Source organism: Sinohyriopsis cumingii, chromosome 11 (genome assembly GCF_028554795.1).
Source record: "Sinohyriopsis cumingii isolate HCF-2022 chromosome 11, ASM2855479v2, whole genome shotgun sequence".
NCBI lineage: Eukaryota > Metazoa > Mollusca > Bivalvia > Unionida > Unionidae > Sinohyriopsis > Sinohyriopsis cumingii.
The window spans coordinates 70,840,745-70,865,382 of record NC_142971.1 but is presented as its reverse complement, the minus strand read 5'-3'; the positions used below and the strand labels follow the sequence as shown (position 1 = coordinate 70,865,382).

At 35.3% G+C, this 24,638-nt stretch overlaps 2 protein-coding genes across 2 annotated transcripts in view; one reads left to right on the top strand and one right to left on the bottom strand.

The window, feature by feature from the left end:
• Positions 1-1,917: 1,917 nt before the first annotated feature.
• On the top strand, positions 1,918-5,945 carry LOC149788686 (AAC-rich mRNA AAC4 protein-like). Its single transcript, XM_089974762.1, has 3 exons — positions 1,918-2,186; positions 2,757-2,919; positions 4,210-5,945. The coding sequence occupies exons 1-3, from the start codon at positions 2,058-2,060 to the stop codon at positions 4,398-4,400; spliced, it is 483 nt and encodes a 160-aa protein (XP_089830888.1). The 5' UTR covers positions 1,918-2,057; the 3' UTR covers positions 4,401-5,945.
• A 3,967-nt stretch (positions 5,946-9,912) lies between these two features.
• Positions 9,913-24,638, bottom strand: part of LOC149788685 (T-complex protein 1 subunit alpha-like) — a 35,587-nt gene continuing 20,861 nt past the window's right edge. The window contains exons 9-12 of the mRNA XM_089974760.1: positions 24,489-24,612; positions 20,393-20,585; positions 17,776-17,939; positions 9,913-11,873 (exon numbers count right to left, since the gene is read on the bottom strand). Of these exons, the coding sequence (XP_089830886.1) occupies positions 11,672-11,873; positions 17,776-17,939; positions 20,393-20,585; positions 24,489-24,612 (683 nt within the window). The 3' untranslated portion in view covers positions 9,913-11,671. The remainder of the gene's footprint in view (positions 11,874-17,775; positions 17,940-20,392; positions 20,586-24,488; positions 24,613-24,638) is intronic.

The following is a 24,638-nucleotide window of genomic DNA, read 5'->3' as shown; positions in this document are numbered from 1 at the left end:
AAAATGATATATCGGAAATAGCTGAAAGATGGTCCGACTGACACATAGCTCTTGGAAACTACCTACAGTAGAACTTCGATTATCCGTCAGCCTATTTATTAACCGCTAGTTTCTGTTAACCGTCAGGACCGTGTACGTCAAATTATTAAAAACAGGTACATGTAGATATTATGATTTTTTGATGACCCGGTATATTGTATACTATTTTTAATGTACATATACTATTATCCGTCTATTCTCGTATCCGTCATGGTCTCGGTCCCGCATACTGACGGATAATCGAAGTTCCCCTGTATTTTTGAAAAAATAAAATACAGTAGGTACAAAATTAATAATCATACTTACATATATCTGACCAGTACAGTGAAAGCGGAAACACTTTGTCGGGAAACGCTGTCTTTATTGAATAACAGAAAGAGTTATACAGCAATTATTTCTGTTGAGTTATGAAGTATGAACGGACACAACTACAGTTTCGACTCTCATTCCCATAGTTTCATGCATGGAAACACACAATGTACATATGCATTGCATTGTGGGACTAGATAGAGTGACAGACGATGGTAGTGGGAGGAAAATATCACAGCATCGATCATTCATCCGTGTCAATGACATATCAAAGATGTCTGGAACAGGTCTTCTCAAATGTAAAATAAAATTAATCGGAGATACATCTCTCTCTCTCTCTCTCTCTCTCTCTCTCTCTGTGCGAAATACATTTCAGTATATGCTGAGATGAGATTCAAGTTTATTATTTCGTCATGTTCATGATGGTAAGCTAAGCAAAATCGAAACAGACCCGTACATTTGAAACCTATACTCAGATTTGGGACTTTTTATTACAAAGAGTTATTTTCATATGAATTTATCTTATACTGTAGTATTTACACATATCGGAACGTTAATCTATTGATATTGTGTAGTGTAAACAACTGTCAAAAATACTGACAAAGTCCAACCTAGTACAGGCAAGAAAGAAGAAATGTTGGCATCGGCGGTTGCTAAGGTGGTATTATTAACTCCTAATAGGATAAAAGATTAAACAGTAGCTATATCAAGCAGCAATCGAAATTTTACATTGATCACTGCAAACAAGCATATGTTGTGAAGTCCATCTCTGGTTGCTACCCGCTCCGCTCCCTGATTGTTTACATCACGGTATCGCCATTATGTCAGTTACACGATACCCCATTAAGGTTTACATTTTCTACCGGGCTGTCATGCATGCTGCATTGTGACTTGATCTAATTTTGGGAAAATTTCTGTTGATCATACTATGTTGGCTGATGTTAGCTTGTGCAATAGGAATACCTAACGTTTATAAATAGAAATGAATAACGTCATTGATCCCACGGTTCGGTGATCTTATTAGCGGATATTTTTATCACAATACATTAGCAGAATAACTTCTGGTTTGATTGGCTGAACCGAATTCTTAATTTAGTATATGACGGAATCCCTCTTTTGTTGTACTTGATATAAACCCGCGTTGCAACACCAGTTTTCACCACTGTAGAAGATTAATGTGAAATAAAATCGAAAAAATTTGTATCCGGGAAAAAGGAGTAAAGTAATCATATATTCTTTTCTGTACAATTTAATTCTGATGTGAATATTTGCAAGAGAAAAATACCCGAGCCCCCTAATGACGAACCAGCCGCCACATCGCAAGATGAATCGACGACGGTCACATCATCGACACAATCATCGTCATTTTTATCGACAGTCACAAAGTTACTCCTCACATCAGAGTTTTAAAAAGGAACAGCAGGTTTTCTCTCCGCGGCCCAGACCTCGGGTCTCACCTAACTGGCCTGTCAAGCAAGAGCGGGATCGAGGAATTCCCCTCTACCGTTCATGCAAAGAATGTTTCCACGCACGTATCCAATATCCAACAGACTTGCGAACAGCAGAAGCCACGACAAAATCCCTTCAACATCTATATTGGTGAAAATTTCACTGTCCGTTTGTACGACTGGTTTAGATTCACAAGTCTTATCAATGACAATAAAAACGGGGGTATATTTCACTGTGATTTTCGACCCCTGAAGAAGCCGATGGACATGAGTCTTTCGGCCGGTGCCCTAAATATTCTACAGGTCCCTAACGCAGGGGGAAACTCCATCGTGTCAGAGGTTCTGTCCTTTGAACTGTTACAGAGATGCTTCCAGGCCAAATTGTACAAGGTAAATAATTTCTTACATTCTTTTCCTCCCTCACCATCTCTTGTTACGCACGTAGCTGAAATAATGTCTGTCTGTACGTCTGTTGATCTATTAACGAAATTCAAAGCAGTTACAAAATACAGGACAAAAGACGGATGCATTAGTACAAATCATCCACCCCAATGAAAACTCTTTAAAATAATTCCAGAGAAGAACGGAACAATTTTTAGCAATAAATACCCCACCACCAGTGTTAAATTCATCATCACCTAGGACAGCCTTAAGCAGATTGGACTTATTTTGGCCCAATCGGGCACCGCACGTTACTAATTTAATATATATATATATATATATAGAGAGAGAGAGAGAGAGAGAGAGAGAGAGAGAGAGAGAGAGAGATTGATGTTAAAGCGATAGAAGAATATTTGAAGTTCAATATCATATAAAATGCGTTAAAAATTTATACTGCCATGTCCAGGGGAGGGGGGGGGGGGCGCAAAAACTGATCCAAATCGGGCCCCGCGTTTGCTAAGGCTGGTGTTGATTATTATCAAAACCTAAACATTATTATTATTATTATTATTATTGCAGACTGAAATGGAAGTTTCCTATTTCCCAGAGGGAGGATCAATCACGGACTATGTATGTGATATGTTTAATACCAAGATCGGAGTTTCTGTAACACGAGCCATCAAATTCCATGGAGACTACGTGCATGATGATGCCGAGCACCTGTTGACGAAGAAGTTGAAAGGTATCACACTACTACAATTCCTAATTTCTCCATCCTCACCTACAAACACTAGTCGTGTTGGATTGTGTCGTTCTATCTATTATAATTGTTGTTCTTCACAGTTGTTCACGTTTTGCTTAAAATTCCTTGCAGTAGAATTAAAATTTCCTAAACCACATGCGGTTTGAACATCCATTTTTGTTTACCATTTCACTTAGGTAAACAGGGTATAACAAGTTTTGATTATTATTATTATAACGACCCTAATGGGGCTAAATTTACTATTAAAACGACCCTAATGGGGTTAAATTTACTATCAGAACGAACCCTAATGGGGTTAAATTTACTATCAGAACGAACCCTAATGGGACTAAATGTACTAATAAAACGACCCTAATGGGGCTAAATTTACTAATAAAACGACCCTAATGGGGTTAAATTTACTATCAGAACGAACCCTAATGGGGCTAAATTTACTAATAAAACGACCCTAATGGGGCTAAATTTACTAATAAAACGACCCTAATGGAGTTAAATTTACTATCAGAACGAACCCTAATGGGGCTAAATTTACTATCAGAACGAACCCCAATGGGGTTAAATTTACTATCAGAACGAACCCTAATGGGGTTAAATTTACTATCAGAACGAACCCTAATGGGGCTAAATTTACTATTAAAAACGACCCTAATGGGGCTAAATTTACTATCAGAACCAACCCTAATGGGTTAAATTTACTATAAGAACTAAAACACTAATGAGGTCAAAATATGCGGCCGACTTGACAATGTTTTGCTGCTGAATCATCTTTATATTCATGTCCTTGGATAACGAAATATATTAGCAATGGATATCTGTAACTAAATACACCTGTATCGCACGTTTAAAAACTGTGGTTAGACACAACAGTACACAGTAATGACTTTTTAACTCGTCTACAAGGTGTTGTCAGATACACCAGTACACACAACTGACTTGCAACGCATGTTTATATGGCAGTGCTGGACACACCAGCACACGAAAGTGACCTGTAGCGAATGTTTTGATGGTGTTGTTAGACACACCAATACACAATAATGACTCGTAATGCATGTATAGATGTTAGAAACCAGTATACCATAACGATTTATAACGCATGTTCATCAGGTATTGTTAGATATACCTGTGCAAGATTTTAATTTTGCCTAAGATGACATCAACTTTCGTTTGGAAGTATTCCTAAATTAGGACTTTTCATTGCCACTTACAGTGATTACTGGATGGTCAAAATTAATCGACTGACAAATTGACTAATGTTTTATTTATTTCTAGGTATTGTACAGTCCAGCAGGAACAGTCTAGAAAAATGGGCCAAACAGATTTTGCATGTATGGGCACCAAATAAGCACACAGCAAATGTTATCACCCAGGTATACTACAAGCTGCCTAATGATGTCCAGTCCAATACTGTTGTAATTGTGACAACAACACAGGCATCAAACTTCATCTACAAGAACAGATGAGCAAATCTTTAGTTTTTATAGGTTAGAGAGATTACATACGCTTTCTAATGGCAAAAGTTTGGATGGTGTCTGGGTGACACTTACTGTCCAGTTGGTGAAGATTTGGACATTGTCTTGGTGACAGTTACTGTCCAGATGTTGAAGATTTGGACAGTGTCTTGGTGACACTTACTGTCCAGTTGGTGAAGATTTGGACAGTGTCTGGGTGACAGTTGCTGTCCACATGTTGAAGATTTGGACTGTCTGGGTGACACTTACTGTCTGGTTGGTGAAGATATGGACAGTCTGGGTGACACTTATTTATATCCATCTGGATCATATAAAACAGACAGAAAATGGGAAGCACATATATGTTACACCCAAAAGATGCAGAGCACAGACACAGGTCGTAATAAGAAAGCACAGACATGTCATATCCAGAAGATGACAAGCACATAATTGTCATATCCAGATGATATGAAACAAGACGTTACAGGAAACAAACACGTGCATCATAGCAAGAAGATGGAGCACAGACATACATCATAGCAAGAAGATGGAAAGTACAGAATGCAATATCCAGAAGATGGAAAGTAGACATGTAATATCCAGAAGATGGAAAGTACAGACATGCAATACCCAGAAGATGGAAAGCATAGACATGCAATATCCAGAAGATGGAAAGTACTGACATGCAATACCCAGAAGATGGAAAGCACAGACATGCAATATCCAGAAGATGGAAAGTACAGACATGCAATACCCAGAAGATGGAAAGCATAGACATGCAATATCCAGAAGATGGAAAGTACAGAATGCAATATCCAGAAGATGGAAAGTAGACATGTAATATCCAGAAGATGGAAAGTACAGACATGCAATACCCAGAAGATGGAAAGCATAGACATGCAATATCCAGAAGATAGAAAGTACTGACATGCAATACCCAGAAGATGGAAAGCACAGACATGCAATATCCAGAAGATACTGTTCAACTATTCTATGATCAATTTGGGTACAAAACTTAGGACCTACAAACATGATGGAATCATGCTAGGAAGGATTAGTTCCTTAACAAAATATTTTAAAAATAAAGTTTAAAGTTCTTATAGGCAAATGTATATTTTAATTGAAATTGCTAAAACATTTGAATCTAGTATCAATGGTGCCTTTTGTGATTTGCAGAAATCAATTTTTAGATCTTGCTTGGACTTGTATGTGGATTATCCCCAGTCAAGCATACTGCATGTACTTGGAGTATCCCCAGTCAAGCATACAGCCTGGACATGTATTTGGATTATTCTGACAAGCAAATTGCATGGACTTTATGTGGATTATCCCCAGTGAAGTATATTACAAACACTTCAATGTGGATTATTCCCAAACATATTTTAAGACTTGTAACAACTTGTATACAGTGCTGTAACTTTTCTTTCTGATTAAAATTCATTGTGGTTATCGAATGCACTACTTTTTCTGGAGTAAGACCCAACATTACAGAAAATGTTATACATTTAATCCTGTAAAAATGAATGCTTATTTAGCCAGAATAAAAATTCCAATATTTCTTCTTTCCATTATATTAATTTAGAGCTAGATCAAGTCAACATTTCCATTGTATTAATTTAGAGCTAGATCAAGTCAACATTTCCATTATATTAATTTAGTACTAGATCAAGTCAACATTTCCATTATATTAATTTAGAGCTAGATCAAGTCAACATTTCCATTATATTAATTTAGAGCTAGATCAAGTCAAAATTTCCATTATATTAATTTAGAGCTAGATCATGTCAACACTCCCAATGAAGTTCTGCAAAAGCACAAACTAATGCGACTTGAACATGATTTTGGGTCGGTTGTGACTAAAACAAGACAATGTTTGGATGCGACTAGAGTGCATCTTGTTTCTAGTTGTGACTAAAACAAGACAATTTCTGGATGTGACTCGAGTGCATCTTGTTTCTGGTTGTGACTAAAACAAGACAAAGTTTGGATGTGACTTGAGTGCATGTTGTTTCTGACTGTGACTAAAACAAGAAAATGTTTGGATGACACTAGAGTACATGTTGCTATTGGCTGGTTGTGATAAAAACAAAAATAAAGATTCCCCTCTGAGCGATATACATCGTTGAAATTTGTATGGTTACTTGAACAGGAAATTTATATAAGCAATGCTCTGGAAATGTTTGTACAAGCCCTCATCCTTGGGGCCAATGATGTGCAGTAGTCACTAGTCTACTGATCCTTGGGACCAACGATTTGCAATAGTCACTAGTCCACTGATCCTTGGGACCAACGATATACAGTAGTCAGTAGTCCACTCATCCTTGGGACCAACAATTTGCAATAGTCACTTGTCCACTGATCCTTGGGGCCAACGATTTGCAGTAGTCACTAGTCCACTGATCCTTGGGACAAACGATATGCAGTAGTCACTAGTCCACTGATCCTTGGGACCAACGATATGCAGTAGTCACTAGTCCACTGATCCTTGGGACCAATGATTTGCAAAAGTCACTAGCCCACTCATCCTTGGGACCAACGATTTGCAATAGTCACAAGTCCCTGTCCATGCCTAGGGGGCCCCGAATGGCCGAGTGGTCTAAAGCACTCTCCATTATGGTTCATTACCATCTCACCTCTGTCTGCACCGGTTCGAGTCTCGGATTCAGCCAAGGTGGGTATTTGAGAAAGCTTGCCAGTAGCTTCTGGTGGGTCAGTGGTTCTTTCTGGGGTCTTCCCAGGTTCTTCCTCCACCATTAATACTGGCCACCATGTATAGCCCATCGTGTGCTGAAAAATGGCATTAAACCCAACAACAAGAAGTCTTTGCCTAACACAGTAAACGTCTCCATTACATGGTTCAAGATTTCACTGGAGAATCACAGGTACACCATGCATGCATATATTAAAATGGGTCAAAGCCATGAAAATTGTGTTTTACTTCATAGCTACCGAGATAAACACATCATAAGCAATGAGGTTTTAACTTTAAAAGGTTGCAGTTATACATATAGCCCTTCACTTCATGGTGGTATTGACAGTCTTTCATCACTCCTACTTCTCAATATAACTCAATACAAAATAAGCATCTTAAAAAGAAAACCACCTTTTACAAAAGTAAAGGAACCTACTCGATACTAATGATATAAAGTGCAACAACTTGTCCAGAACTAATCAAGTGGGATGCCAACACCAATGTCAGAGCAACTGCGTAAGCCCTAAACACACTTTGATTACAAAAGCTATAAATAATGACACTACTGTGTGAAACATCTTGTATGCTGATACATTTTTTCCTTTAGATTGCATTCAGATCAAATTTCCCATTTCTCTTTTATCTGGTGATATTTTATTTCAATTTAGACTGGTCCACTATGTATATGTGTATCAAAATATAATGAATGTGACGTGAGTTAACATTGAAGAAAACATGTTTGAAGTTTTGTGTACAGTTACTATAAATAGAAAATAAGGAAATTATATGGATGTCTAATGATGGATAAATGCACAGCTGCCAATGGTCACATGACACAAGCCTCAAACTGTGACTGGTATTCTGTATTGCTTGCTCCTTAAGTCTTAGATGTGAACTAGGAAACACATTTGGTTTTTAAAATATTTTTTAACAGGTACCCCATTTCCCATTATATTACCTGGGTTATTAGCAATGTTAACCCATTAACAGCTTTTGTCAATCTGCTTTCAACCTGTTTAAGGATGAGTTCTGAGGTTCAAAAATGGGCTAAAAAGAGCATTTGTAATTAATGTTGGAATGAATTTTCTATAAAGAAAATCAATGATGCGCACCACTAATTTTATATTCACACAGTACTTAAACTATTAAAGGTAATATTGCCAACACTAATGTGAAAACCAGTATTGATGAGCACAATTTTACACAAACTATAAAGAATGACACTACTGTGTGAAACATCTCTGGTTAATGGGATTGAAAGACTTGAATGTACTATACTTTTTTGTTTGCCTATCTCTGCAATAAAAATACCCCAAAATCATTATTACTAAATATTTAAGTTCTTCCAAATTGATTACACATAAAACAATACTACATAAAAATGACTCATAAAAATTATTTTAACATTACACATGAATATATATATTAGCATTTATAACCGATTCTGATATAAAAATAAATGTACAAACTAGCATTGGTTTTTATGAAATCTGGCTAAATGTAACAAACAGGGTAGTGATACCATTGGCCAAAAGTGAAATTATGTCAGTTTTCTTTCAACATCTGGGCATCAATCTCGAATGTTTTAAAATTTGTTTTTGTTCAAAAAGAAAAGCAGTATCCATGTTTAATTTTGGGTTTTAATCCAAAATTTTGTGAATTTATGTTTTGATGTCGAGATTTTTTGTATCATAGCTGCCAACTCCCGAATAAAAAATGCTGACTTCTTGTAACAAAATACAGATTTTCAGGAACAAATACTGATTTTTAAAATTTTAATGTATATGTAACTATTTACAACATATACAACCATCAGTAAAGTAGGACAGTGCTTTACATAATTATTTAATGTCAAATATGCATGTGTTGTACAATATTCCATTCGGGTGCCCATTCAGAAGTGCACGAGTGCAACACACTCAGACACATACTTTTTATAGTAGCCTTTTCCACACCTTATTTTTTCCCCAATCATTATCAATTTGAATGTATCAACTTTCATTGATGATCTCAGTTCTGCGTGATTTTCTTATTTAACTGTTTTCGTTCTAGCATATGATTAATCCTTTGCGATTTTACTGTCGGGAAAACTTGTGCGAAATAAATCACCAGCAAAACCAGTAACTGAAAGAGGAAGGTTAATTTCCAAAGAAATTTAATAAACCGAATTTCGATCAAATTACATAAAGGTTCTCTCTGGTATTTATATACGTCGTAAGTTCAGGCTGAGTTGTGTATGATGAAGCAGCTAGCTGATGTTTATTAGCTTTTTTGTACTCTTTATTTCAAAGGTGCCCAATAGCGATATCACGTTACACAACTTGCAAACTGTAGAGTTTTCTCCTTTACTATATGGTTTCACAAATCTAAACAAGACGGCACAATTTTCCTTCTAGTTCTGTTGGTTTTTTTTGTCTTTCCTGGAGAAAATTCTGAATATTCTGCTTTCCTATTTAACATGACTATAAGTTGAATATTACGAAAATGAGATACAGTGACAGCGGTAACTGTTTATGCGAAATCCAATATGGCGGATAAAGACAGGCATTGTAGCCTTGATTTCGAATGAATGGAACCAAGTGCCCATTCTAAACTGAAAATTGCAAGGAACTTTTTGAATATTTAAAAAAAAAAATAAGAAACATATTTTTTGCAAAAAAAACGTGCACCCGTATTCAGGTATAAAATACAGGACAAATACAGAAAAAATGGGACAGTTGGCAGCTATCTGTATGCATATACATATTTTGCTCATGCCTTCCATTTTTTCTTGGCACATTAAAAGAGACAGTATAGGACATATCAGAAAATTACTCAGAAGTTCTGAAGGCATTTGGTTTTTTTTAATCTTTTTATTGGCAGTTATTAAATAAAAAGTACATGGCCATGACATAAGGCTTTATGCTTTTTTTCTTAATTTACAAAGAGACAGACAATTAATGGCACATTTCTGGCCAACTAATTCAAATATGCATGACAGTAGTAACAGCATCATTACCAGGAAAATGTCTTAATTGTAATATAACAGAACTGAAAAGATACAACTTTAACTATTTTATAATTCTGATCTTGGCTCAAGATCAAGATACTCGACACTGATATAGCAAGAAGCAGCATACATACACCTCTGCTGTAATTAACAAACTTGCCTAAAAGTTGCAAGTGACTGCGTATACCACGCACAAGTCGGATCCAAGCAAGCTGCATAGACCCAGAATAGTCAATACTTAATGAACTTGCCGATGAAGTTTGCTAGGAGTAACTGGTTGAACATAGAGAATGGACTCTGATCTGTTGCCAGGTAATTATGAGGCCAGTCAGGGTCAACACTGTTTGCAGTTGTACCCAACTTATAGGTATATATGGTATGAGTGAGGAAAATATAATCTACTAAAGGTAATTTAATTGGGATCTGGATTGTGGATTTTATTACATGTACGTGAATGAGACAACATTTATAGCAACTACAGATTTACAACATAATCTGCAATGCTAAGGGTAAGTGATAATCAAAACAATGTTGCGAGATAAATCAAAATTAGATTTGTCGATGGATGACATCTATTGAATCATTACCAGGGTTGGTATACTTCTACCCAAATTTAATTCAAAACCCAACTTTCTAGATGCACAGAAATAAACTTCCATGAACTCAAAATATAGACAGTAAGATCACATACAGAATTTCTGGGGAATCAATCTTTGTTAAACAAAGCTTGAACACCTGAGACGGGCAACACAATAGCAAGATTACTGATGAATCAATTGTGCCGATATTCCAGGACAGTACTGGAAAATAGCAAAAAATGACAGGAGGAAAAATTATTTCCAAAGACTTTTCAAGGACTTTAATATGAGAAGTACCAATCTGTTACTTTTAATGTTTTACAAGGCAGTGTGCAAACTGTGCATACTGACAAATAATGACCATCAATATCATGTATTGCTTATTGTTGCCCATCAGTTTTTTAAATTTTAACATTTTAAATGTCCACTACACATTCATCCTGCCATGGAAATAATGGATGCCATACCAATCAATAAACTGTAGTACCGATGAAAACGTCTTCTTTTATCAAACTAAGAGTATTGCTATTGTAGAACATCGTCTTTTGCCAAACTACAACTACCAGAGAAAATAAATGAAATCACAGCAATTCTGAAAGGCTAAATCAAGATCAGAGCACGTTTTAAAAGGTATATTAGCAAAACTTTGTAATGGCTACAACATACATAAAGATGCCGTACATGTGAACACATTTTATTGATCACAGACTGCAATTAGAATTAAACAGATGATTCAAAGAATCCATACAAGGATACACATACAAAAGTACTTCATATTTTGCCATCTCAAAAAATTATTCAGTTTTTCTCTCCGTGTCGATGATTAACATCAGTAAAATCATCATTAATAAGAATATCATCATTATTAAGAATTTTATTGTTCATATACAATACAAACAGGCAATGTTTACAGACATGATGCGTAAAAAAGAATGTCACATCAATATGGACTATAGATATAATGCCAAACCATCTGAATTTACACCATCTTTTAGTTAAAAAGTTGTGTTTTTTTCTAAGTCTCTTAAAGTTCATCATCTCTGTATGCATCCGCATATCCACGTTCTTTCTCTTCTGGAGCTAATTTGATCATATCGTCTATCCGCAATATTGTGATCGCAGCCTCGGTGGCAAACTTGAGAGATTTGATCTTTGATATGGCAGGTTCCAGGACTCCAGCTGCTCTGTTGTCCCTGACAATGCCTTCATTCAAATCTAGGCCAACCCTGTTGGAAGGAAACAGTGGTGTTATTACGATCTGATCTTTTGAAAGTACCATGCATTCTAAAGTATTTAAAGCTAATCGTAACGAGACTACATATGCTTCTGACAAATCATCTGGCTGCTATATTATCTAAGTGCAATGTACAATACGGCTCAGTTTATTCACATACATTTATAGAGAATTGCTAGAGATGCTTTACAATAAGGCTGAAAGTAGTTTAGAAAACTAATGCATGAATGTTTTTGTATGGAATACATGGATTAGATTGTCTTTGCAAGGCAAGTGTTGTCGATCCACGTAATGCCACATCAGACCCTTGGCATATGCAACTTGTCCATATAGTGTTTTGAATGAGTCCCCTTGATGATAATGAATTACCGTCTTTAACATGCTAACTAAATCAAACAATGAATGCATGCCCATTATATATTTAATCTGACTCAAATTTTGTGAACATTTCTCAAGTAAAAAAAAAAAAAATTGTTAATGATTTAAACTGTAAAAACTAAAATGTGGCATGTATCATTGGATGTAAAAGCAACATTGATGATGTATTATATTTTTGCGTAGATGTTAATAGCAACCAGATTTGATCAAGTATAGCTACGTATCTGCAAATAGCACTGAGGCAGAAATTGTTTTGCTTAGTTACACATGTCAAAAGGTTGACATGAAATGAAGTGCATTAATGACCTCTGACAAGTAAAGATGGAGTTAAACATGAGAAAGATTAGGCAAACATGTCAAACTACATCATAGGGGTAACTGGTGTTGCAAGGGCTGCTGCTGCAACAGAAACATTTCCACAGCAATGGTCAACAGACCTTGCATTTCAATGTGTCCCATCTGTATAACCTCCATCATCAAAAAAAACTGTGAAGGCAAAGTTATGGGAATAAGAGAATAAAGTAAACAAAAAGTATATATATCAATATGGTTTTAAACATACTAAGTACAAAAAATCAACAACCAAACGTTCAATAAGCTGTTCTTTTATGAATACTGACCAATACTGACAGTATTAGGTTTCTAATTTGTCAAGTTTTTAATGAAATTGGACACAATGATAAAATTACCACTGCTATCTAAATCAGATTTCAGCACAAAAATTTTTGTGAAAGAAAATAAAGATTGCACTCTAAACAATCATGAAAGAAACAGTTATTACAAATACAAGGCTTGTATTTTTGGATAACAAGTGTAGTTTTGAAGCATTAAACTAAGGTATACTGTTTACATAGCAACAACAAAAATTAGGTTGCAAGACCCGAGGTTGGTAAATTTCCCATCTTACTTGTAGTTTTGATCATTTTAACAGTTCTATGGCAAGTACAATTTCACATGTGAACAGTCAATATTAGTACAAAAGACTAGTGAAAGTTCAGCAGGACAAGTAAATTTCTCAATCTACTAGTCCTTCTGAAAGAAAAAAAGAAAGAGGTCAAATTCAAGGACTGGTTAGGCACTTTATCTAGCTTTCAACAAGCCAAAAACTGCACATGGAAGTAAAGCTGTTCTAAGAAGCACTTAATACGCCTACGAAATGAGGTGTCAATATAGATCAAGGGACATAACCCAATAAAATCTCAGGCCCCCAACCAATGGAGGTTTATGGTATATTGGTGAACCCAGGTCTTAATCCTACAACATGTATACATGTTGTAAACAGCATTTCTATAAATAGTTACAAAATATCTCCTATAGCATTAATTTGTTTCACAATTTAAAAAAATCTATTTCAATGTTGCTTACAAGAAATCACCAAATATTTGAAAATGTGTCTGCAGAGAAAAATTGTTATATTCTCAGCCTCTTGCACATCAATTATCCACAAGCGCTGAAATGCGAATTAGGACTTCTATGAGCATCTGCTGACAACATTTATGGCTCCCCCAGATATGAATTAATAATCATTCCATTTGTTGGGAGGTGGAGTTAGCAAGACCTTCCCATCCTAGTTGCCAGTGTAACAAGCATTGAGAAGATGGAAATTAAATAAGCCTATTTCATGTATCTTTGGCTCATGCAAATGAAATGTGTTTATAAAATTTGACTTCTAGTCCACTCTCTAATCTTGACCGGTCTTCTAGACATGCTGTGATACACAGTCCTGTATCGAAATTTAGACTATGTATACTTCTGACAAATCATCTGGCTGCTCTAAGTGCGATGTACAATACGGCTCAGTTTATTCATATATATTTATAGAGAATTGAGATGCTTTACAATAAGGCTGAAAGTAGTTTAGAAAACTAATGCATGAATGTTTTTGTATGGAATACATGGATTAGATTGTCTTTGCAAGGCATGTGTTGTCGATCCAATGCCACATCAGACCCTTGGCAAATGCAACTTGTCCATATAGTGTTTAGAATGAGTCCTCTTGCTCATAATGAATTACCGTCTTTAACATGTTAACTAAATCAAACAATGAATGCACGCCCATTATATATTTAATCTGGCTTGAATTGTGTGAACATTTCTCAAGTATAAAGAACCAAAAAACTGTAAATGATTTAAACTGCAAAAACTAAAATGTGGCATATATCATTGGCTGTGAAAGCAACATTAATGATTATCCACTATCTTTCTTCATATCCAATGCCACATCAGACCCTTGGCAAATGCAACTTGTCCATATAGTGTTTAGAATGAGTCCTCTTGCTCATAATGAATTACCGTCTTTAACATGTTAACTAAATCAAACAATGAATGCACGCCCATTATATATTTAATTTGGCTTGAATTGTGTGAACATTTCTCAAGTATAAAGAACCAAAAAACTGTAAATGATTTAAACTGCAAAAACTAAAATGTGGCATATATCATTGGCTGTGAAAGCAACATTAATGATTATCCACTATCTTTCTTCATATATGTAAATAGTAACCAGATTTGATTAAGTATAGCTATACGTATCTGCAAATCGCATTGAGGCAGACATTGTTTTGCTTAGTTACACATGTCAAAGGTTGATGTGAAATGAAGTGCATTAATGAAATTTGACAAGCAAAGATGGAGTAAAACATGAGAAAGATTAGGCAAACATGTCAAACTACATCATAAGGGAAACTGGTGTTGCAAGGGCTGCTGTTGCAATAGAAACATTTCCACAGCAATGGTCAACAGACCTTGCATTTCAATGTATCCCATCTGTATAACCTCCATCATAAAAAAAAACTGTGAAGGCAAAGTTATGGGAATAAGAGAATAAAGTAGAGTAAACAAAACTTAGGTATATCAATACGGTTTTATACACACTAACATACAAAATCAACAACCAAACGTTCAATAAGCTGTTCTTTTATGAATACTGACCAATACTGACAGTATTAGGTTTCGAATTTGTCAAGTTTTTAATGAAATTGGATACAATGATAAACTTACCAATGCTATCTAAATCAGATTTCAACACAAAATGTTTGTTAAAGAAAATAAAGATTGTACTCATAACAATCATGAAAGAAACAGTTATTACTAATACAAGGCTTATATTTGTGGATGATAAGTGTAGTTTTGATGCATTAAACTAAGGTATACTGTTTACATAGCAACAACAGTCCCAACCTCTTACTTATCAGACAAACCCAATGAATTAGGTTGCAAGACCTCAAAATTTGTAGTATTTATGTAGCCCAAGGTTGGAAAATTTCCCATCTTACTTGTAGTTCTTGTCATTTCAACAGTCCTATGGTAAGTACAGTTTCATGTGTGAATAGTCAATATGATTACAAAAGACTAGTGAAAGTTCAATCTACTAGCCTTTCTGAAGAAAAAAGCCTAAGTGGTTAGGCATTTAATCTAGCTTTCAACAAGCCAAAAATGTACACGGAAGTAAAGCTGTTTTAAGAAGCACTTAATACGCCCATGAAATTAGGTGTCAATATAGATCAAGGGACATAACCCAACAAAATATCAGGCCCCCAACCAGGAGTTTTATGGTATATGGTATATTGGTGAACTCTGGTTCTAATCCTACCTGAACATGTATACATATTGTAAACAGCATTTCTATAAATAGGTACAAAATATCTCCTAAAGCATTATTGTTTTTCACATGAAGTTTTTTTCTATTTCAATACTGTTTACAAGAAATCACCAAATATCTGAAAATGTTTCTGCTGAGAAAAATGGTTGAAATGTTATATTCTCAGCCTGTCATACAGCAATGATCCAGAATGGCTGACATACGAATTAGGGGTTCTATGAGCAGCTGCTGACAACATTTATGGCTACAATTCCACCACCCCCGACAATATTAATTAATAATCATTCCATTTGTTGGGAGGTGGAGTTATCAAGACCTTCCCATCCTAGTTGCCAATGTAACAATCATTGAGAAGATGAAATTAAATAAGCCTATTTCATGTATCTTTGGTTCATGCAAATGAAAAAGTTTCCCATTTTATGCAAACTTAACGAGACTTAAATCAATTGCAAGTTGTTATAAAATTTGACTTCTAGTCCACTCTCTAATCTTATTGTGCACTTTTGACTGGTTTTCTAGACATGCTACAATATGCATCACAATACACTGTCCTGTATCAAAACAAGCTGCCACAATTCTGCATATATATATATATACACATGATCCATTCTAACCAACCTGGGTCCTGACCCATGGACAGGAATGCTGAAGGAAGAAAGGGAATGTTGTGTATGTGACGTTGTTATGGCCCAATACAAGGCCATTTTCAAACAAAACCCTAAATACTAGACCCTTTTTCAAACAAGTCCTCAAGGACTGTTGTACTTTTTTAAAAAAATATGCCATGCTTTCATTGTAATGATTCAACTTCTCCAAGCTAAAGTACTCTCGGACTGATCACTCAGTTTCTGATACATGTTCCTGAAATACTTCTGCTTAGAGCTAAGAAATCTATAATGAATCACCTGTCAAATTAAAATTGCCGAAGTATACTGGAAAGAGTGCACTGTAGACAGGATAGGTTTCAAAGTTTTCAAAGTTGTTATAGGGTTTAACGCCATTTTTCAGCATACGTTAGATTTATGTAAAAGCTGACAGCATGCTAAGCCATGATTTCATGTATGTGACTGAGGTTTATTTATAAAATTAAAAAAAGAGAAACCTTGAGTTGCAGTTTTCCTGTTCATCTACAAAAATGTTGTGGTTTGATCCCATTTTCTAGAATTACATTTTGAGAAGACTACAATTTCTATTTCAGCATCTGTCATGTGCAGTGGTATTCTTGTAGTATAATATATACATTTCCTTGCTTATGGCTGTTAAACCATTCTTGCGAGAGATTGGATTTATCAAACATGGAAGAGGTCTGATCTTGTTGCAGAAAGGCAAGCATTTCTAATACTGAATGTAGACTAAAATTCACTGGCAATAATAAAGAAACCAAGAACAGTCATTTTCAATGTCTGTACAACTTGTGAGTCAAATGTAAATTAATTAATACAATGTCCTCAATTTATGTTTATGTGAAAAAATTATGCACATTCTTAGGGCTGTTCCAGAACAACATACCTGGGACCTAGGAAAGGCACCTTTAATGTTGGGTACTCACCCATACATGCAATTTCGAATTTTCTAATAATTTGAATCGTAACTTAACAAAATCAAATTACCCTGGCATTTTTTTTAAAAAACTCCCTTCCCTGGGTACCATGTATCTTTATATGGAACAGCTCTTATTAAGAATGAGTTAGAAAGTTCACATTTTGTTAAAATTTGTATTGCTTGTGAATTTGATTTTCCTTGCTGCTTTGACAATCATACAAACCGACATGAAGTCCATTTTCCTCGACAATCATACAAACCGACATAAAGTCAATTTTCATGACAATCATACAAACCGACATGTAAACACTTTAATTTCATGCATTGTGAAATGTACATAACAATATTAAAACAAATCTAGGAGAGAACTTACCATCTTAGTTCCTTGTTTTCATGTTTAGTCTGTGCCATGTTATGGTAAGCTCTCAACTTGGCCACCAGATCTGTCGAGTCTTTAGCAGCATTCACGGCAAGCTGCTTTGGTATTACCAACAATGCCCGGGCAAACTCTGCTATTGCAAGTTGTTCCCTTGAACCCTACGGTTGGCAGTAATTGAAAAATCTCAATTATATAAATGCAAGGCTCTGCAGAAATAACGCTGTTATCTTTATCTTGATGGTCTATTTGATAAATTGTAGTGGATGATAAAATCTTACACAATTCTCTTTATTCATCCTAAACTGACATCATATGAATAAAAAAAAAAATTTGCTCCAAGAATATTAATGTCCAATGCTGGGTTGCTTGTCCCACTTTGAATCTGATCAATATGCAATGGACAGACAAATCTGAGAATGTGGAGACAAAAAATGTAGTGATGTTTATGACACCGTGTGTACTAAGATTAATTTAAAATTAAAATTAATAATGAAAACAAAGCATTCCATTAAAGTATACTGGTCAGTAAGAAATAACAATTTAGCTGTATAGAAGGCAAGTGTCTTTATGACATTCACAGTATGACATCACAATCACTTTTTCTTGAGGGATGAAATCAAAATCTATTCCCATGATACAACGCAACTGCAGAGGGGTGCAATCACTTTCTTAAGGGATGAGATTAAAATGTATCCACTTGATCCAATGCAACTGCAGTGGGGGTGAGGTGTAATCACTTTTTGCAACAGATAAGATGCAAACCAACTGCAATGTAATCACTATCTCATGAGATCAAAATTTATCCTCCTGAAACAGCAACAGTTTATGCAAACTAATTTCTGCCTATTCTCTATGGAGATTCCATTTATGCAGACTAATATCTGCCTATTCTCTATGGAGATTCTGTTTGTGCACACTAATATCTGCCTATTCTCTATGGAGATTCTGTTTGTGCAGACTAATATCTGCCTATTCTCTATGGAGATTCTGTTTGTGCCGACTAATATCTGCCTATTCTCTATGGAGATTCAGTTTGTGCAGACTAATATCTGCCTATTCTCTAAGGAGATTCAGTTTGTGCCTATTCTCTATTGAGATTCAGTTTGTGCAAACTAATATCTGCCTATTCTCTATGGAGATTCTGTTTGTGCAGACTAATATCTGCCTATTCTCTATGGAGATTCAGTTTCTGCAGACTAATATCTGCCTATTCTCTAAGGAGATTCAGTTTGTGCCTATTCTCTATTGAGATTCAGTTTGTGCAAACTAATATCTGCCTATTCTCTATGGAGATTCTGTTTGTGCAGACTAATATCTGCCTATTCTCTATGGAGATTCAGTTTGTGCAGACTAATATCTGCCAATTCTCTATGGAGATTCTGTTTGTGCAGACTAATATCTGCCTATTCTCTATGAAGATTCTGTTTGTGCAGACTAATATCTGCCTATTCTCTTTTGAGATTCAGTTTATGCAGACTAATATCTGCCTATTCTCTATGGAGACTCTGTTTGTGCAGACTAATATCTGCCTATTCTCTATGGAGATTCTGTTTGTGCAGACTAATATCTGCCTATTCTCTATGGAGATTCAGTTTCTGCAGACTAATATCTGCCTATTCTCTAAGGAGATTCAGTTTGTGCCTATTCTCTATTGAGATTCAGTTTGTGCAAACTAATATCTGCCTATTCTCTATGGAGATTCTGTTTGTGCCGACTAATATCTGCCTATTCTCTAAGGAGATTCAGTTTGTGCCTATTCTCTATGGAGATTCAGTTTGTGCAGACTAATATCTGCCTATTCTCTATTGAGATTCTGTTTGTGCAGACTAATATCTGCCTATTCTCTATGGAGATTCAGTTTGTGCAGACTAATATCTGCCTATTCTCTATGGAGATTCAGTTTGTGCAGACTAATATCTGCCTATTCTCTATGGAGATTCAGTTTGTGCAGACTAATATCTGCCTATTCTCTATGGAGATTCTGTTTGTGCAGACTAATATCTGCCTATTCTCTATGGAGATTCTGTTTGTGCAGACTAATATCTGCCTATTCTCTATTGAGATTCAGTTTGGGCCTGCAGAGCCTAATGCATATCCCACAACAGTGCACGCAAGCCTGACCTAATTTAAACACTTAACTACATTTATGGTATGCTATAGAAAGAAAAAAAATTTAAAAAATAATAAAACAGTAAATAAACTTATATTCATAAGAGTTCAAAAAAATAGCACACAGCATACTGAGTATGAATTGGGTGACATGAGACAGTTTTCCATTCACCCCTTTACCTCATGCAAGCGCCTTTGAACGCCTCTCAGACTGTATATCTCAAGTGTGAACTGGAGAACGAGATGGTTTTACATTTAAGAGAAAAATGTAAATTCTTAACAGCAGAAAGGGGTTCATCTTCTTTTAACTGATATCTTCTTCTAAATTCATATGGCAATGGTAAAAAAAAAAAGTCTTTGTAACCATACCATCCAAATTTACTTTGAGCAATTGCATTCCCATCATTCCCCTCCCCTTTAAATTCTTAACAGTCTCTATATTAAATGAAAGAATAGTAATAATAAAAACTTTGTCAGAAAACGAGAGAGAAGGAAAACATACCAAAGAGGTAGCAAAGTTTTCTAGGTATATGGACAAGGCTGCTTCCACTGCTCCACCCCCAGGGACCACCTGCTGCGATTCCAGAACCCTCTTGACCACACAGATGGCATCATGAACAGATCGCTCCATTTCATCACACATGAAGTCATTAGCTCCACGTAGGATGATAGATGCAGCTGTCCTGGCCTTTGGACTGGAAAAATACATTGGCACTTTCTTTACAAATACAAAGGTACCAATTTTTTTTAAAAAAAAGACAATGCAGACATGCCAACCCATAAGTCATACTCATTAGTGCAATCAATGTTTCTTCAAGGTGGACCAATTTTCAGTAAGATGTAACAAAATGATTTTGTTGCCCTTAAAATCATGCATTCAAAAAGCAATTTTATGTGGCGGCAGTACTCAAATTAACATTACTGGTCACCCAAAAATGTAAATGTTGACTTTCCTGCCCTTTATCAATCACGGCCAAATATCTGAATATTCCTTTTTTAGAATTTTGTGCAGGCTGCTTAGAAGCTAATTACAACTTTTCCCATTGGTTTGTTTTTCTTTAATTTCCAGATAATGCTATAACTTAAAAGCAAAAGCTTGATCATGTTGGTATTTTGTATGAAAATTACATGATCAGATTAAAGGTACGTCTATGAAGTTAGTCTGGTTCCCTAAATGATTCTAATTCCTTTTTTGGTGGACATGTACAATTTTTAAAAATTATTTTTTTCCCCAATATTTCACAATACAAACATAAAACATTCTGCTGTGAAAAGCGTTGATGATAAGTTATTATAAACTTTTTTCAAGGTTGCCATTTTTTAAATAAAACAATTCCAGTAAAGCAAAATAAAGAAAGCCTTAATACATGTATAAACATTAACACTGACATGGTTATAATAACAAGAAATGAGAAGACATACAAATATTAATCTAAGTAATTGCTATTCTGAACTTTCCACACCCACTTCTCTCTATTATTGCCAAGTTTGCCTATTCTGGCTGGAGAGGTAATTCCATCCAGTAACTAATAAGTACACTTGAAAGCAATGGAAACCTTTTATATGATCCATGATTATCACGACTTCTGGTGTGAAAAAAATGAAAGATCAAGGAATGGATATAAATGAAATGAGAGACAAGACTTCTGACTAACAAGAAATTTACTAAATGGTGGATTGGGTTATTTTAAAATAAAATTCTGGCACTGCCAACTGGGGCCCTAATTTATATAGCAGTCATTTTTGAAACAGGTTTAATTCATTTTCAGATTTTAAAAAAGGTACTAATATAGAGATCACAATTTTTTTTTATTCTTCAATTTCATGAGGTATTTAATGCAGAAGGGTATGGCTTTCATAACATCCAAGAGATTATGTGACAAAGCATTGAAACCAGCAAAAAACATAAGTCTGATCACTTTCCTTATTTAAAATGACCCTCCACCCCCAATTTTTGGGGTGCAATCCATGCTCTGGGACAACACAAAACAACCATTTTAGCAAGGCATTCTGCATTCTATCACATTTCTGAGGAATAAAGCAACTATCAGTTGTTATGCAGGTAAATATGGGGAATTATAAGTCTTTTGATTCTTATCTTAGAACATTCCAACACATCATTCAACAATGACGCACATGCATTATTATGTAGGAATTCAAGTCTGAATGCAGCAGGATTAGCATTCTCAATGTTATTAATGTTGATCTTAAAATAGCTTCAACTTGGAGTATAATGACAACCTCAATTAAACTCTGACTTAGCTCACTTTAACATATTGTTGTCTATTTTGTTCATGCAAGTGGCAGACAAGAGTCCTTTCAAGAGACTGATGAAATAAATTTCCAGTTATTCAAGAGAAGTTTGTTTCTTTTGTTTGAATGCTGAATACTGAAACCATCTCTAATAAACGTGTGCACTCCAACAGATCAAATCTGATATCAATCAACATGTTCATTATGTACCTCAGTTGTCTCCCTTTGATTAATAAACCTGTTAACAAAGAAAGGAGATCAATTTCCAGAAATATTAACTAACTAGTGTAAATTATATAAATCCATTTATGCGCTTACTCAGCCTGGAAACCCCAAGGTTGAGACCTTTAACCTTAATATCAGTGTCAGAATGCTATCAAACTGTTTCAATGAAGTACAAAACTCTGGTAAAAATTTACTTGTCACCATGCTTTAAGGTTCAAAATTCCATCTGATGACCTCCGACTTGACCTCAAGGTCAATTTGGTCTGATTGTCAAAATGACATTCACAAATTTTGTGGGTATGCAGCAGGTGGGGTGGGTGGGATGGGTGGTGGCAGATTTACATCATTTTCATACAGAAACAATTAAACACTGCAAGAAACATTTTAGTGAAAATCCCATGTTTGTCCCAAGTTTTATGTTGAAGTACTAGTGATAGCAAGATTTTCAGGATGGTTCTAGTGCCAGGTTAGAGGTCGGATAAGCAAAATTTCATTTAGAACTAGCTACATGATGTTGATGTTTAAGTGAAAATTCCATGCTGAAACAAGAATTGGTTCAGGAAAAGTATCCAATCAAGATTTTCAGGATGTCTGTCAAGGCAGCTATTTAGTTATATCAGCCTCATTTTAATATTAATAAAACAAAAGTTATCCAGTGATACATTGTGACTGTCATAAAAAAGCTTCCAGATGATCACTATGGACTTTTAACATGGTAGCTATATACATATCTGGGTCAAGAAAAGATAAGATCTAATCATAACAAAATACAGGGTAGCAAAATTTCTTTACAAAAAGCTGAGCTTTTATTGTGACATCACAGCATAATCTGATTTGTCTATTTTTAGGTTAACTTTGTCCAAAAATGTTGGGATAGTGTAACACTGACTTTGCCATATTTCTTTCTCGGGGCATAGATATGACATTTCAGTGAATATGGATGCATGAGAACTGAAACTTATGTGCAATCAACTTCTAGAAAATTACGGAGATAGTCAGTACTAAATGCCTAAGTGATATCGATGACTTGTACTATAGTGATAACAAGATTTTCAAGAGGTCAATCATGTTTGGAGGTCTGATCTACACCATTTTCATTTAGGACCAACAAGCTATCGTAGGAAGTCTTTAATGAAAACAGAGAAAGCAATGATGGCCATTATTGTCGGCACATTTCAAGTCAGATTGGCAGCCTGATTTAAATCTTTAATTGAAAACCTCATGTTGATATGGCTACGCATTCATCAACAAAATCATCTTAATTTCCACTATAGATATAAAACAAATGTCAGTAAGCAGTTTCATCGCTGATGAGCTAGACATCACAAAATGTCTTTCAATCAAAGACCCCATGTCAGTATGTCCAAGCAGAAGTAGCTATAACAAGATTTGTAAGACGGTTACCATGGTATTCCCATCTGTGATTTGTACATCAGATCAATATTAGGATAACCAAAGTTTTGGTGGGAACCCAATGCAACTGTGACCATACATTTAAAAGAACTAATACCAAGATTTGGCATCCATGATGGAGGCAAGACTGGCACCCTTTTCCTTTGGTACCAAGTAAACATCACACATGTTTTAGTGATACTACCTTCCATTCAGCAGGAGTACTGATAACAAGATTTTTAAGGGGACCACCTTGGTGGACATACTGTATGTCTTAGCGGCACCATTGTCATTTAAGAGCAACTAGACAATGTAACAAGTTCTTTGGTGAAAAGCCACATTTAAACTTTCACATCATTCCTTCAAGTATACGAGTAATAGTGATAGGAAAACTTGTGCTAACAGATGCTTTAAGTCTGGGATACCAACCTTTGGAAATTGCACAGCTATCATGGCCTGTGACTGGTTCAGCTAACAAGAAAAATTTGGTTTTCTAAATTATGTTGCAAATTGCTTTTTTAACGAAAAGATTTTCTTGTGCTGTTCTAGAATCTCTTTTCGGAGAAAGGTGCTCCATTTTATAAATTATTTCCATTGAATATTTACCTCTTAATTAGGATAAGTCCACTGAATATTTATCCTTTATGAGAAGTCCATATAATATTTACCCTTTTATGAGAAGTCCAGTAAATATTTACCCCTTTATGAGAAGTCTATTGAATATTTACCCCTTTATGAGGAGAAGTTCGTCATCACATATTCTCTCTTGTACCACCTCTTCTGCATGACCAAGCATGGATGCATCGAAGGACTCTTCGCCTTCTAGGTTGGCTAGGGTCATTAGTAAAGTACCTGCAAATAAAACAATTTTTTTAAAA